Source organism: Cydia fagiglandana, chromosome 4 (genome assembly GCF_963556715.1).
Source record: "Cydia fagiglandana chromosome 4, ilCydFagi1.1, whole genome shotgun sequence".
NCBI classification, from domain to species: domain Eukaryota; kingdom Metazoa; phylum Arthropoda; class Insecta; order Lepidoptera; family Tortricidae; genus Cydia; species Cydia fagiglandana.
Genome location: NC_085935.1, coordinates 11,253,860 through 11,268,992, shown reverse-complemented (window position 1 = coordinate 11,268,992; position 15,133 = coordinate 11,253,860). Strand labels below are relative to the sequence as shown.

General features: G+C 37.7%; 1 protein-coding gene across 1 annotated transcript in view; it reads left to right on the top strand.

Moving 5' to 3' along the window:
* The window catches only part of LOC134663733 (collagen alpha-1(IV) chain-like), a 32,262-nt gene that overhangs the window by 7,247 nt on the left and 9,882 nt on the right, over nt 1–15,133 (top strand). The window contains exons 2-6 of the mRNA XM_063520196.1: nt 12,392–12,583; nt 12,806–12,850; nt 12,987–13,271; nt 13,472–13,726; nt 13,944–14,727. Of these exons, the coding sequence (XP_063376266.1) occupies nt 12,392–12,583; nt 12,806–12,850; nt 12,987–13,271; nt 13,472–13,726; nt 13,944–14,727 (1,561 nt within the window). The remainder of the gene's footprint in view (nt 1–12,391; nt 12,584–12,805; nt 12,851–12,986; nt 13,272–13,471; nt 13,727–13,943; nt 14,728–15,133) is intronic.

The following is a 15,133-nucleotide window of genomic DNA, read 5'->3' as shown; positions in this document are numbered from 1 at the left end:
AATATCGCATTTACCAACATTGGCTGTGGTACTGATGCCCAACAATACCAGTTGAGTTTGCTTGTGGCGTCACTAGATGGCGTTACTGTCTCCAAACATCGAAGTTATAGTTATTTTCTCGATTATTCCGGATATAATCATAATATTTTTTTAAAGTAACTTATAAATCTAATAGCTATAACTATAAAATTTATACGTAAATTTAAAAAATTGTATTTTACCAACATTTTCTCAATTTAAATCTCAAAAAACATAAATCTCGCTTACGAAGTTTCGAAGTGCGGTTAGTATATATACAAATTAGAGTGTATAGTAAGTGTACTTGCTTCGGCAGTACATATTCTAAAATTGGAACGATACAGAGAAGATTAACAACATCTGCTGCCTAGGGCCTTCATGTGGATACAACCAATGCCTACCGTAGTGTAATTGTAATACATATTTATCAGCAAAGGCCCAACGTCGTATTACTCTACCACTTACTTAACGTAGGGTAACTGTAGGACTCGTAAACAAAAGCCCATTACATAATTAGACTGTAGGCACACTATAAATTACACAACTATTTACCTACGGTAGTATTGTAAGAATCCTACACAAGGCCCAACGTTAAAGTTACAATGTTGGCCCTTTGTGGGACAAGCTGTGTTGGGCCTTCAATCTGATGCACGACTACCTACCGACCTACCTGACTTGCCGTTGGGTAATTGTTGAATTTGCAAACAGAAGCACAACGAAAAAATTGCCCTTTTTTATTTTTTTGCAGTTGGCCCTACAGCAAGCCATACGGCCAAATGTAACAATTAACCAACCATCAAACAAATGAGTATAGGCCCAACCACGGCCCAACCAAAACCACCACCGTTGAATAATTGTATGATTTATTTAAATAGGCCCAACGAAAAAATTACTCTAATGGCCCTCTGTTGGGAATCTTCGGGAGGGCCTTTGTCGAGGGCCCTCCAGCAAATCGTACGGCCAAATGTAACAATTAACCAACCATCAAACAAATATGTATAGGCCCAACCACGGCCCAACCAAAACCACCACCGTTGAATAATTGTATGATTTATTTAAATAGGCCCAACGAAAAAAATACTCTAATGGCCCTCTGTTGGGAATCTTCGGGAGGGCCTTTGTCGAGGGCCCTCCAGCAAATCGTACGGCCAAATATAACGGTTGCCCAACTAATACGTAAACAAAGGCCCAACAAAATCCCTACAAGAAAATGCTATTAGGGTATAGCCTATTTTTAAACAGTGTTACATGTAACTAAGCGCATTGCTCAATACAAGTTTCTTTGTAAAGTAATTCGTTGGTCTTATATCAAGTGTTACGGTAACCTTTGCACTATTATCATTTATCATTTTTATTTGATATAAACTCATCTACTGGCAACAACATGCCCTTATCACTCAATGGCCGCGTGACCCAAAAAAGATTTTATTAATAAAAGAATCAACTCAAAACGTCGTTGGTAATAAAACACCCTGATATACCTAAAAACTTTGGTCATTATAGGTACCTACAGCCTTCTTCTTAGTCGGTTCCTCAAGGCTGAGCCTGACCTACAGCCAGCTGCAATAATATCAGAACACACCTCGAGGAAAAAAAGATGATTAAGCTTTAAAAATAATTATTCGTTTCTTAAGGCGGCAAAGTTGTTGTTTAACTCCTCGTGCTAATACTTTTGATATCCGAGTAAAAATATATATTCCAAAGCTGAACCACGGCCGACCTTCAAGCGACGGTTTCTAAGCACGAGGGTTAAACCATATTTAAACATTTCAAATCGAATCCAAATGAATGCTATTGAGAATTCATTATTCAATAATATCATCATCTAACTAAAAGGATATCCTGCCAGTAGTGCCAGTCAATGTGAGGAAACTACCTACTTAAAATTTTCATGAAAATTCTACGTAACTTTCTCGCCAGTTTTTGAAGATGATTTTACTCCGTTTGTAGAACTATATCATAGTGTGACAGATATTTTTCTTATGTTGTTTTATAGGATTTTATTGAAAACTGCAATTTGCAGCTGACTATACACAAAATAGAGAAACCCCTCATTGCGATAGATCAGGGGTCGGCAAAACGCGGCTGTTTTAACGTACAATTGCGGCTCTTTAAGTCATCCATTAAAACCAGCCAAGTAGGTACGCGTCGGACTCACGCACGAAGGGTTCCGTACCATTACGCAAAAAACGGCATTAAATTAACGATTATATTTTGTTTTTAGTATTTGTTATTATAGCGGCAACTGAAATACATCATCTGTGAAAATTTCAATTGTCTAGCTATCACGGTTCATGAGATACAGCCTGGTGACAGACAAACGGACAAACAGCGGAGTCTTATTTACTAATAGGGTCCCGTTCTTACCCTTTAGGTACGGAACCCTAAAAATAACCATTGAGAGAATGTTAAATGTTAATTGCTAGTATGTGCTAGTTTTTAGGGTTCCGTACCCAAAGGGTAAAACGGGACCCTATTACTAAGACTTCGCTGTCCGTCCGTCCGTCCGTCCGTCCGTCCGTCCGTCCGTCCGTTCGTCTGTCACCAGGCTGTAACTCACGAACCGTGATAGCTAGACAGTTGAAATTTTCACAGATGATGTATTTCTGTTGCCGCTATAACAACAAATACTAAAAACATAATAAAATAAAGATTTAAATGGGGCTCCCATACAACAAACGTGATTTTTGACCAAAGTTAAGCAACGTCGGGAGTGGTCAGTACTTGGATGGGTGACCGTTTTTTTTTTGCTTTTTTTGTTTTTTTTTTTGCATTATGGTACGGAACCCTTCGTGCGCGAGTCCGACTCGCACTTGCCCGGTTTTTTTTAGTATAGTTTATAGTAATATTAGTTTTTAAGTCTTTACGTATATTGCTGTGCCCCAACGGGGTTTATGCTGGAACATGTAAATACTTTAACATCTTGTAAAACCCATAAAAGCAATGAATAAATTATGAAAATTATGAAATTATGAGAACTCGCTAGTAACTCGAAGACTTCGTAACATTGTACCTATTGACATTATTATTTCATACAATTTTAATAACTTCTAAAATACCTATTTAATAGTCTGTCGGAAGACTTTTGCTGAATATATAGGTATGTAAGTAGGTAGTTTAGGCCAACTGACTAAATAGGTCGTTGATAATTTTATTATCAGAGAATTTATTTATTAATTTATTATTAAGAATAAGATACCTAATTAATATGTCATGTACGTTTTATTACGTTGAAAGTGGGTAATTGTATGTCTCCGATTCAAAATATTTAGGTCGATTCATAAGAACTGGGACAACATTTTATATGTATATACCTACTGAAACTACGGAATTGGCTTCAATTCATAAAAACGGTCATAGCTAAGATAAACATGTCAAAGGCCACAATGATTCGCTATCCTGTATATTTAGATGTAAAACAAAACATTACCTTATCAAATTAAAATACGGACTTCCTGTATAAATATAAGTAGCCTTACCACGAGTTTGACACAGTCAGTTTTTCAACAATCAATAGAGCCATGAGCCAGTTGGTGTGGTGAAAAGTAAGTTACGTAAGAATATATGTCAGTGTCAAACTCGTGAAAAGGCTAAAGGTATATATTATCCCCTAAAACTTTAAACCTTGTTCGAGTTTAAAAGTAAAAAGTAATAGGTATAATGATTTTGTTATTTATTTAATATATTTAACCCTTTATAAGGCATAAGGGTTCACAAATTATGCAAAATTGAAACCTATCGCTTTAAAATAAAGTTCAAAATCAGGTGGGAAATATATTCCCTCTGCCTTTCAAAGGGTTAAAATACATTAAAAATTAATTTTAGTCCCTTTTCGACATAAAGTCAGGATTGAAAATAGTGTTAAGGTTGTTTCAAACATTTTATAGTCATAATTTTGCTACTTAGTAGAATAACTAAGTAGCAAAATTATGATAAAATAACTTTAATTGAACATTTTTCTCGTTAACAACGAAGTACTGATAATGCATACACACGCTCTGCCACGTGATGGGGGTTTGCGAAATATCATGTCAGACACTTATTAATTTGAGATAAGTACTATGTTATATGTAGGTATACATATAAGTAATATATCGATTACGTACACAAAATTATTCGGTGTTTTATATCTTTCAGCCTATAATACCCAATAAAAATAAAATATAGGTGCCTATATAAAGATATTTATCAGAATTCTGCAAAAAATATGGATTCGATCATATATGTTAATATCTCTTATAATTACTTAGGTACCCATACTGTCATGAGTACCTATGTAAAGCTGTAAAAATAATTAACTTCTATGAAATTAATAATCAAGAGATTATTAATTTCATAGAAGTTAATAATCTCTTGATTACATATTTATTTCTCTATTTTGTTTAATACCAATAACATTCTGTTAATAAACTACGAATGAGATCTTAAGACAAAAAATCTAGTTTCAAGATTGTACCTAAATGAAAAGTCGTAACCCTATAATAATATTAAATGACGTAACCTTGGTACTCTAGTCTGTATCTATATTTGTAATGTTATTAGGAACACATTTTTAAAATTTTGGGACTAGACCGGAACTCGCCTCTAACGCTTCGCACCCTATATGGCTAATTCTGTCCATACGGATTTGATCTACATAAATATAAAGTATCAGTCACAAGTAGGTCAAAATCAGCTTCCACTGACAAAGCTCTGTATTGAGGTCGCGACACACCAGTACATCCTATTATCGACCGACAGGAAGCCTGCTATCAACTTGTCGTTAGGTATTTTATTTAACACAATTTTTGCAATTAATTATTGCCGAAATTATTTTAACTCCCACGGTTTATATCAATGTGAGATAATATATGTCAACGAAGTGATTTTATGCTTATAGCTTTTCGTCAGGAGGTACTCGTTAGCTCGTTCGTTACTTTGCGAATTAAAGCACTACTATCTAAAATTACTTTATATATTTTAACAATATAATAGTACATATTACATCTCATCTCTTCGAATGAATTCCGATCACCAATTTAATAATTGGACTCAATATTGCACCTAATTTATAAAAAATCTGAAAGCAAATTATTGCAGTGAACTTATTTACCTCCCTGCGAAGGGAGTTATAAGTTCACTGCAGTAATTTAGAATAGAAGGTAATTGACGATATTAAATTAATGTGATAATGATAACATGGTTCCCCGTCTTAAAGAAGACGTATAAAAATGTGTTATTTTATTAGTACAAATTGCTTGAAATAACAATGAAGGCATGTATCTGTTTTATTATCAACAGTGAGGGCAGTTGCTTACATTACATAAATATACCATTTTGTTGTGACGTGCAGGAGAGCGCCGGTTGCTCCGGGGTGACTCGCCTTGTCAATGCACGCCACTACTCATCGACTAATGCTCTATTATCACTGTGACGTACACAGAACATTGAACTCAAGAGGAAGTAAACGATGTTCCTGAAATTTTACAATGCACCGATATCGTTCGCCGATGTGACACACCACCGGCCATTCCGCTCTCAGTCGTGTGGTCGTGTCGGTATTTAGTGGCACAATATGTACCAACAGAATTTACTTATTGGCCAGATTTATTTGATAAATAACGGAACTTTTACCTTAGCTATCAAAAAACAATGACCTCGTCTTATCTGATCAACAGTGAATGTCTTTAGGATTTAGAGCAGCTATAGCTCTGTCTTTCCTCTAAAAGTCTAATAGCGGCATCAGGCTAAAGATTCCACATTTGTACAGCAAAATCTAGTAAATACAACTTAGGGCCAGTTGCACCAACCACATTTGATAGACCGATCAACGTCAGCCGGCGCGCCCCGACGCTTTTACTATGAAACTTTTCATACATAAAAATTTAGCGAACTCTTTAACGATACGAACAGTTTGGTGCATCCGACCCTTAGTGACCACTTTTAATTCCTCATATGAAAATCTAGCAATAAGTTGGTGATAAGAATATCTAACATTGATGAGAAAATCCTCGTGCCAATAAAACATACCTAAATGTAGGAAACCCAACAAATACCTACACTTATTTCAGAACAGGACAACACGTATTACGGAACGCTAGGTGCAGGTGCAGCACACTTGCGCCCTTTGCTGGTTACGCGGTGCGCCGCCGATTTTACGGCGCGAGCATTGCACTGAAAGTTATTGCTTACTTCCAGTAAAGTGAAATAGGTCAATAGTTTCAGCGCGCAGTAACAAAAGCCAGTCGGACGTGCGTCCATATTCCTGTTCTAAATTTGGCGTGAGTCGCTGACAGAAAATGATGCACTGGATATCCTCATTCCTGAAAATCCTGCATTGTGTTTATTACATTGAAATATAAAAGAAATAGCATGATAATTTTAGCCTTTTTTTAACTTTTAGTAAGTAATTATGTAATTAGGTAATCCAGTATCCAGTATCAGTAATCCTTCATATTAAACTTACTGTGGTTGATTGCAAATGGTTGACGGTAGCAAAGTTGTAAGGGCATAAAGTCCGCCTTATATTAGATCGAAATGAACTACAAAAGAAAAATAGGTACTTAATCATTTGCGATAAATCTGATTACTAACTAAGTGAAGCGAAGGTCTCTGTTTTGTTTATTTGCTCCAATTTATTGTACCTCTCACGATTGACTAGCTTAACTAAAGCCAATTTTTTAAACGTTGTATCGTTTTATTACAGAATGCCTAAACCCGTCTCTATCGCAAATCTTTTCAAGAGATCGGTACATTGGTGACGTACTTACCTACTCGTACTTCAATAAAATCAGACGCCAGGAAGAGATTGAAAAATATAATATACTAAATAAGTACATACTTATATTATGAAACCAGAGCAAGTAAATTAAAACCTTAAAAGCTTTCGCCATGTCATCATTTCCGATCATGTGAAACAAAGGTAGAAAGAAAGAAAATTAGTGGTAGATTTGTAAAAAAGCTCATAAAAATAATAAATGAACATAATCGATAAACTCGGCGTTCGTGGAGCAACGCAAGGCAATGACCGGCACCATTAACTTGCGATTGCGTTACTCTCCTGAAGGATCTACGAAGTGTGCTTGCCGATATGCACTTACTTCGTTAATAGCTATGTAAACTTCCGGCTAGCAATAGCAAGCGTTAGTCGACTTTCATTAATGACAACTCAGTTTGGCTTTAGGTGAAATCATATTATATTCCGAGTATTAAAACTAAAATCTGGTGACATCGCCATTTTTTTACCAAAAGCCGCATCATCAGCACGTCTCGAGGTATGAAATAATAGAAGTAATATGCGCCTCGCCTCTGCATTATATCATATGCAATTGTAACTGTACCTAATTAAATGTAAAACACGTAACGTAAACAAATGACAACAAATTTATGCACAAACTAAGAACCTATTTACTAACCTGAAACGTCCTACCGTGGAAAAAAGAGAATAAGAATAAGAAAGGAAAAAAAGAGAGATATTAAAACCCCCGAATTAATATCCTCCCAACTTTTGCACCTTATATCCTACATTTTTAGAAGCGTAAATAACTTAGATTCTCTGAAAACCAGTCGTATGTCTCAATCTTTAATTGTTATAAGTCATTTAGCGTGTTATTTCAGGTCTTTATGCGATTCGGAACTATAAAAATAAATAGGAATAACAAACTAGATCACCTACATACGTAACCAAATGTTAACTCCTGTATTTCATTCATTAAGAACGGACATAGCTGGACATAGCAACTACAAGGACTAGGTGCCTACTTCTTTGATAAGGAACTCTGAAAATTGCTAAACACACTAAATCTAACACGAGCACACCCGAATGTAATTAACTCCTGTATTTCATTTATTAACAACGATGAAGCGGGTATTGGGAGCAGGTTTACGACCCGGCGCGGGCGCAGCGGGGTCACCATCGCCGGGTTCCGGCAAACAGCTCGTAAATCCCAACCGACCGCTCCATTTTTGACACAGTTACAGTATCTTTAAGAATAGACTATGACTGATTTTCTTAGGACACGACAAAGGATGTTCTGTGTTTATAACTTTAGTACACTGGGCGCATTGATTTTTACCGGCCCCGACGATGTACCAAAATGGCTATGATATCACAAATTGATCACATGTCCACTTTAACTTCACGACCTTATGGGTGGTCTAATCACACACAGATTGGATTTTAATTTGTCTTTTGAGTTCCTGCAAGTTAAGAATATTGGTAAAACAAATGCTCACAATTTTTATAAACCACAAAACTACGTCAGTTCGAGAATCGTTTCGTTTGATCACAACCAAAGGGTTCTGCATCCTTAACGGGTACAGAAACAACAACTTTTATTTTTAAGAGTAATTTATTATATTTTAAAACATTAGGTATTTGGAATTCGCTAAGAACATAACTTTTGTCAAAAATAACCTTTTTTAAGGAAGTTTTATGTCTTCTTAAAAACAAGGTTGTCTCCAGAAAGTGTAAATTGCGTAAGAGGATATTTCGGGAACCGAGCTTAACGTATCCTGTAAAGGACAATTAACAAAACAACAAATACATACCTATGTTTGGCTTTTAAGAAAGATACATTTTTGTGGTTGTAAATGCTGTAATATATAGTCTTATTAGAGCGATCGAAATTCAAATATCGGCCCCCTGGCCCATTGATAAGTTTCGCTTGATATCTTTTTAAGACATGCATGACGTATAGTCACAGAAACCCCAACAATCTATTCAAGGGGTAACATCTACTTGTTAGCACGTTTACTCTCTATAATACATTTCTATTATCTATAAATACTGTATTTGATATTAGTTTTTTTTTAATCTTAAGAAGCTTGCTTCTGGTTTTCATGGGCATTTCCACTCTACTTTTAATAGCGTATTTAATAAGAAAATAGAAATCAATCAGCTCGGTTTTCTAAAGGGGCCCACTGATTAACAGACCGCCGGACGGTATCGGCCTGTCAGTTGTTCAGAACTGTAAAAATTTTGTTCTAACTGACAGGCCGATACCGTCCAGCGGACTGTTAATCAGTGGGCCCCTTAATACTCTTTCATTCATTCATTCATTATCTCTCGTACCAACCTTCACACATGGATTTAAATTTTTTTAAACCACCCAAAACTTTGTAACTTTTGCGAGGGTGTTGGCTCGTGGCAACGAGATGAGGTGAGGGGCGCAGGCCGCGGGGCGGGGAGGGCTCGCGGGATGTGCGAATGGCCGTTATCTTCTGGGACACAGCAATGATTGTTTATCCAGCCCGTTCCTTGAATTGCAACTAATGACTCATTCGTTCCATAACCGTCCACCACCATTAAGCTGATATCAATTATTTCACGTTTTGCAATTGCATAACGTCGCTCTTTTTTACATATTGTAGCTTGGTCTGACTCTACCTCATTCATTCCTGATATTTATTTAAGTAACTTCAGTTGGTCCCTCTAACGGCTCTAACTTTTGAACCGTGGATGCAAAAATTAAGATATTTATTAAAAATCCGAACAAGTACGAGTTGGACTCGCGCCCTCCGAGTGTTCCGTACAAATGTAACTGTTATTTTTTCGGTTTTTTCTTTGTATTTGTATTCTTTGTTTTTCTTTTAATTTAGTTGCTAAATTTCATAGTTGTAGGTCAACCGGAAGCACCCTATAAATTTTGATTCCCTTGATTGTCGAAATTTACATTTTCTGCGGCATAAACGACCGTATCTTTTTCGGGTTTCGTAGTCACCTAGAAACCCTTATAGTTTCGCCAGGTCTGTCTGTCTGTCTGTCTGTCCGAGGCTTTGCTCAGTGATCGTTAGTGCTAGAAAGCTGTAATTTGGCATGGCTACATAAATCATGCATTGCAACAGAACGGTAAAATAAAAAGTATAAAAAATTTTTTTAGGGTACCTCCCATACAAAAGTTCTTTTTTTTAACTTTTTTTGCTTTGTCCCGATAGTGTGGGGTATCGTTGGATAGGTCTTTCAAAACGAATAAGGGTCTCCTAAAACCATTTTTTGGTATAGTTCATATTTTCAGAAATATGGGCTCCGAAAGAAAAAAAATATGTCCCCCCCCCTCTATCTTTTAAAACCACGGGTCCAAAAAATATGAAAAAAATTGTGAAACAAGTGCTTAATAAATACTTTCAATGAAAACTATAGCGAATATGATCGGTTTAGTAGTTTATGAGTTATTGCAAAAAAAAAATATTTTCTTAGTAAAAAGACGTAATGTGCAAAGCGCTGCAAAGGTACTCCCTTATGATACTTACGAATAGCCCCCGTTTGGCCTATTTTGACAGAATGGTAACTACAAAACCCTACACTGTGCATGGCCCGACATGCTCTTGGCCGATTATTTTTATATTATCTACGTTAACTTAGAAGTTAAAAATAGTTTAATTTATATTAGCTCATTTATATTTGTAAACTCGCTTTATATCTGTATTTGTTTTCGCATCATCTTATTGATAAATCTACTGGAATTTCCTAGAGTCCTCACGACACAGGCTTGACCTAGTGTGAGGCTACTGCTAACCAAATTGTAATATTTTAAGTGAAACTGTTTTGTTAAGCCTATGTGTTATCTATGCCTGGTAACGAAATAAATTTTTTGTATTTTTTTTGTATTTTTGTAAGTTTAATTTTTCACAATTTCAAGGGACTGTAGGTACACCTAAGTTTATGGTTTTTTCTCGAACTCGATACCTCCAGTCTCCACGCGTTCCCGAGATAAAGGGTTTTAACAGATAGACGGATGGACGGACACCAATGTGATCCTATAAGGGTTCCTTTTTTTCCTTTTGAGATAGGTACGGAACCCTAAAATGAAGAAATAGGTTAAAAAATCTTTCCATGTAAATTATTGTGAATATGATAAAGGCAAAATCTTTTTATTAAAACGACGTAAGTGCCGCGAGATGCGCTCATTTGCTTGTATAGATTTTTCTATTGTATGAAGGTACTTACCCTCCGTATACGTGGTCCGACACGCACTTGGGTATAGGTTTGTAGAATTTATTTTTGCTTTACTAAAGTTTTTCTTTATCATTTACGAATTGCCAAGTGATAAGTAAGGCAAAATTACTAGTGCAGCGTCAAGCACTAGTACTTCTACCTTATTTTGAGGGTCTAAAATAAAACTTAAAATACCTATGACCAAGATAGACAGTAGCTAAACGATATGTTACATAAGAGAAATGTCTGAAACTATGTCACTGGTTGCAATCAGTAATCAAAAGTGCATAAAACTATGACTGTAAGTACTAAGAAGTGTATTGCGTCATGCAAATTTAAACGCAAGTGTTTGATGACAAACGCAAATTGATATTGTTATAACACTTTAATAGGTTGTGATGTCTTAAATGTCATTGTACATATTGGTGATGATCTGATATTCTTTGTATAGCCGAGTTCACAAATATGTATTCATTTCAGCACCTTAATCCAATGCAATAAGGTGAAAAAATGGTTACATATTATTGAACTCAACTTGTAAGTAAACAAGGATCGGAATTTACACATAGGTAAGGTGCGTGCGTCATTTATGGTATCGCAAGATTAGATCCATATATATATATAGAGGATAGAAAGGTATGGAGTAGGTATATCACGTTTATGGTGTTATATTACAAGCGCAATTACCAATGCACCAATGTTACAGAGTTCTATGTTTCTCTTTTATCGAACTGTTTGAACATTGTCATAGCCGTCATAGGAGTATTCCATGAAATTGACAACCGTTTGTCCCGTACAAACGCGAATTTTCTGATGATATGCAGGTATAAGGGTTTCCTTTTCTATGACAAATGGTCAAAAATATTCACAGAAAAATAATCGACTGCTTTAAATGCCGCAACAAAATCGCAACACAGAAAATAAAATGCGTTTGTACGGGACCGCCCGTGGAATGCTCCATAGGTGACATTAAGTCGAATTTTAACCAACCAACCAACCCATTGATATTGGGCCAGCGACACTACTGTGCCGCTGTGTACATACAAGGGATACAAAAATAATGAGAAAGCTACGTTCCCAAACATACATATGTAAATGTCTCAACTACCTTCTGACTATACTTAAGGCCGAATGACCGACTTAATTGAAATGATTTATTAATGTTAAATGACAAAAGCTAGCTTATTCATGACATCATTCAGTGTCCTTGCTGTAAAATCCATCTCAAGCCAACGCATTTAGAATGGTAAAGCAATTGAACTCAAAAACAAAACTAAATTACGTAAGTAATTACGAAGCAACTTTAAATGATATATGACGCTTTTATTGACTAAAGCCAAACTGCACCTAAGGCCAAACAATATTGTCTTGATGGAACTAATTGAAATGTTACACTTTTATCTTGTTTCAACTGATTGGAAATAGGTAGAAAACTATTTGTACTTTTTTACTTTTCAGGCAGTATGCAATCAGACGGCTTGCCCGATCGACTGCTCCGGGATCAAAGGGGAACTAGGAGACCCGGGCCCCCCGGGCCCTCCGGGGTCCCAGGGAAACTACGGTGAGGACGGCCCCGAGGGCCGCCAAGGGCCTATTGGAGAAATTGGCGACAGAGGAGAACCGGGAGATATAGGAGATAAAGGAGAGCGGGTGCGTCATAACACTCTTACATCGACACAATTATACATTAAAATAAAATAGATATCTACAAATACCTTAGCTACTAGTCAAATAATTGAAACGGTAATAGTTTTCCAAATGACATATAAATTCTGCTATTACCTACTTTATTTTATGATTAAGGTACAGAGTAACAGATCACAGATTCTACCACGGCAAGCAATATTTTGTTATTGTTTATTTTTATTTCAGGGTTCAGATGGACCATACGGACGAATGGGATTCCCTGGAAATGATGTAAGTAAATTGTTAGATAGTATAAATAGTATTGTTGTTAATGGCCTACTTATCGGAATAATTAATAAAGAAACAATCAATAACGATATAAAACTTTAACTATACACATTAATATTTCGCATTTATTTTCGATTAGGGATCACAAGGACCAATTGGTGTTCAAGGCCTCCCGGGTTTGGATGGTTGCAGCGGTTTTGACGGTACTCCAGGGCCACCGGGACCTATTGGATTCCCTGGAGAGAGAGGTCAACCTGGGCTTCCAGGAGATAAAGGCCGGCGAGGTATGGCAGGAGACGGAGGAGCCAACTCGAGAGGCACGAAAGGAGACAGGGGCGAGAAGGGATTTCCTGGTTCATTCGGGTTACAAGGACCTAGAGGTTATGCTGGCGAAGCTGGCTCACCCGGTGAAGATGGTGAACAGGTACCACACTCAATATAACTATAAAATTTTGTACTATTGTTCAATAAGACCACTATTAATGGTAAAACTTTGCACCAAAAGTAATTATATGCGGTATCAAGACGTAACCAATCAGTTTTTTTCCGGATCTAAATATTAATTTTAATAGCAGTAGATTTAATTTACATAAGTACGTCTCTAAATCTAGTTCTTACATTTAGGGCCCACCGGGACCTCGAGGAAACCCGGGTAGTTGGGGAGCACCCGGCGAAGACACAGTAGGGCCTAAAGGTGACAGAGGCGATATTGGTCTCGATGGCGAGCCTGGATCAAAGGGCACCGTTATATACGTTGGCATCGACGAAGCTCGACAAAACGTTACCATCATATCCAAGGGATTTAAAGGCTACAGGGGAGAAAGAGGAGATAGAGGAGATAAAGGTGGACGGGGAGAACCTGGAGCAAGAGGACTAAATGTAAGTATATCTATTCTTAGGTAGTAATTAATATTACTCTCGATACTATACTCCCCATAACATGAAAGTTGTTGACCGACTAGAGAATGCTTTGCATTAAGTCCGCCTTTTGCACGGCGAGTTTCTTCTTTGTAAATTAAAATAACATAAACCTCGGAGTAATATTGCAGATGAGTACGACACGTGTGCACTTGTTTTATTTAATTTTTTTATTCAGGGACCTTTTGGTACTCGCGGACCGCAAGGCTACAAAGGCGAAGAAGGTGAAGAAGGGCCTAGAGGAAAACCTGGTCATCGTGGTGCCCCAGGCCCGGACGGCCCAAAAGGAGACAAAGGTGCTCCCGGATATGCAGGACAAGATGGAAATGACGGGCTACCTGGCGAACCAGGAGAAGACGGGAGACCGGGAGCCCCGGGAGAACAGGGATTCCAAGGACCTAAAGGAGTGTTCGATGAATCTTTTAGCGAACCATTAAAAAGGGGTGCACCGGGTCCTCAGGGTCCTGTGGGTGAACCCGGCTTTATGGGATACCCTGGTTTAGATGGCGAACCTGGTTCTCCTGGTATAGTGGGACCAACTGGGCCGCCGGGACCTCCAGGATTTCCGGGTCGCGACGGTAATCCCGGAATATCGCCTAAAGGTGAAACAGGCAGTAGTGGCTTCCCTGGCCCGCAAGGACCTCGAGGCTTGCCTGGTAACCCTGGCCGACAAGGATCTGCCGGACCTAAGGGTTTCGCAGGCAATACAGTGAAGGGTGAACCCGGTGAAGCTGGCATATCGGGTTTAGATGGCTTGCCTGGCCTTCGAGGAGATATTGGTGATACTGGATTTAGAGGACCGCCAGGTTATCCTGGAACAGGAGTTTACGGAGCCGGGCCACCTGGAGAAGACGGAAGGCCTGGCCGGCCCGGAGAAGTGGGTGACACTGGTGATCCTGGCTTACCAGGATATTATGGACCTAAAGGACAACGTGGTGATGACTGTCCATTTTGCCAATCAGGTAAAGTTATTTGATAGCAAAATGGTTACAAAAAAGCTTTAGTTATTTATTCAACTGCTATTACAAGTACTTAGGTACTGAAAGTACAAATTATAACCTAGGACAGCTATCAGGTTTGTTTTGACGATCAAATGTGCATGTCGTAGTCAGATCGTATAATCCGCCGTATTACATTACGGCTAGCCGTTTTCAAAAACAGGGGCGTTTTGAAATGCGGCGGTTCGACGATTAGCCGGATTGTCACTGCGATACGTTCTTCAATAAGGCGGCCCACGTTTAGCCGCATCGTACATTGTAGAGTGACCAGTTCTTTCGGTCGCCTACGTAACCGGAGTTTGACAATGTTTGCAATTTAATTTATTTCTACCATGGTCCCACCGCACTACATGTGTTTCTTTTCCAAAAC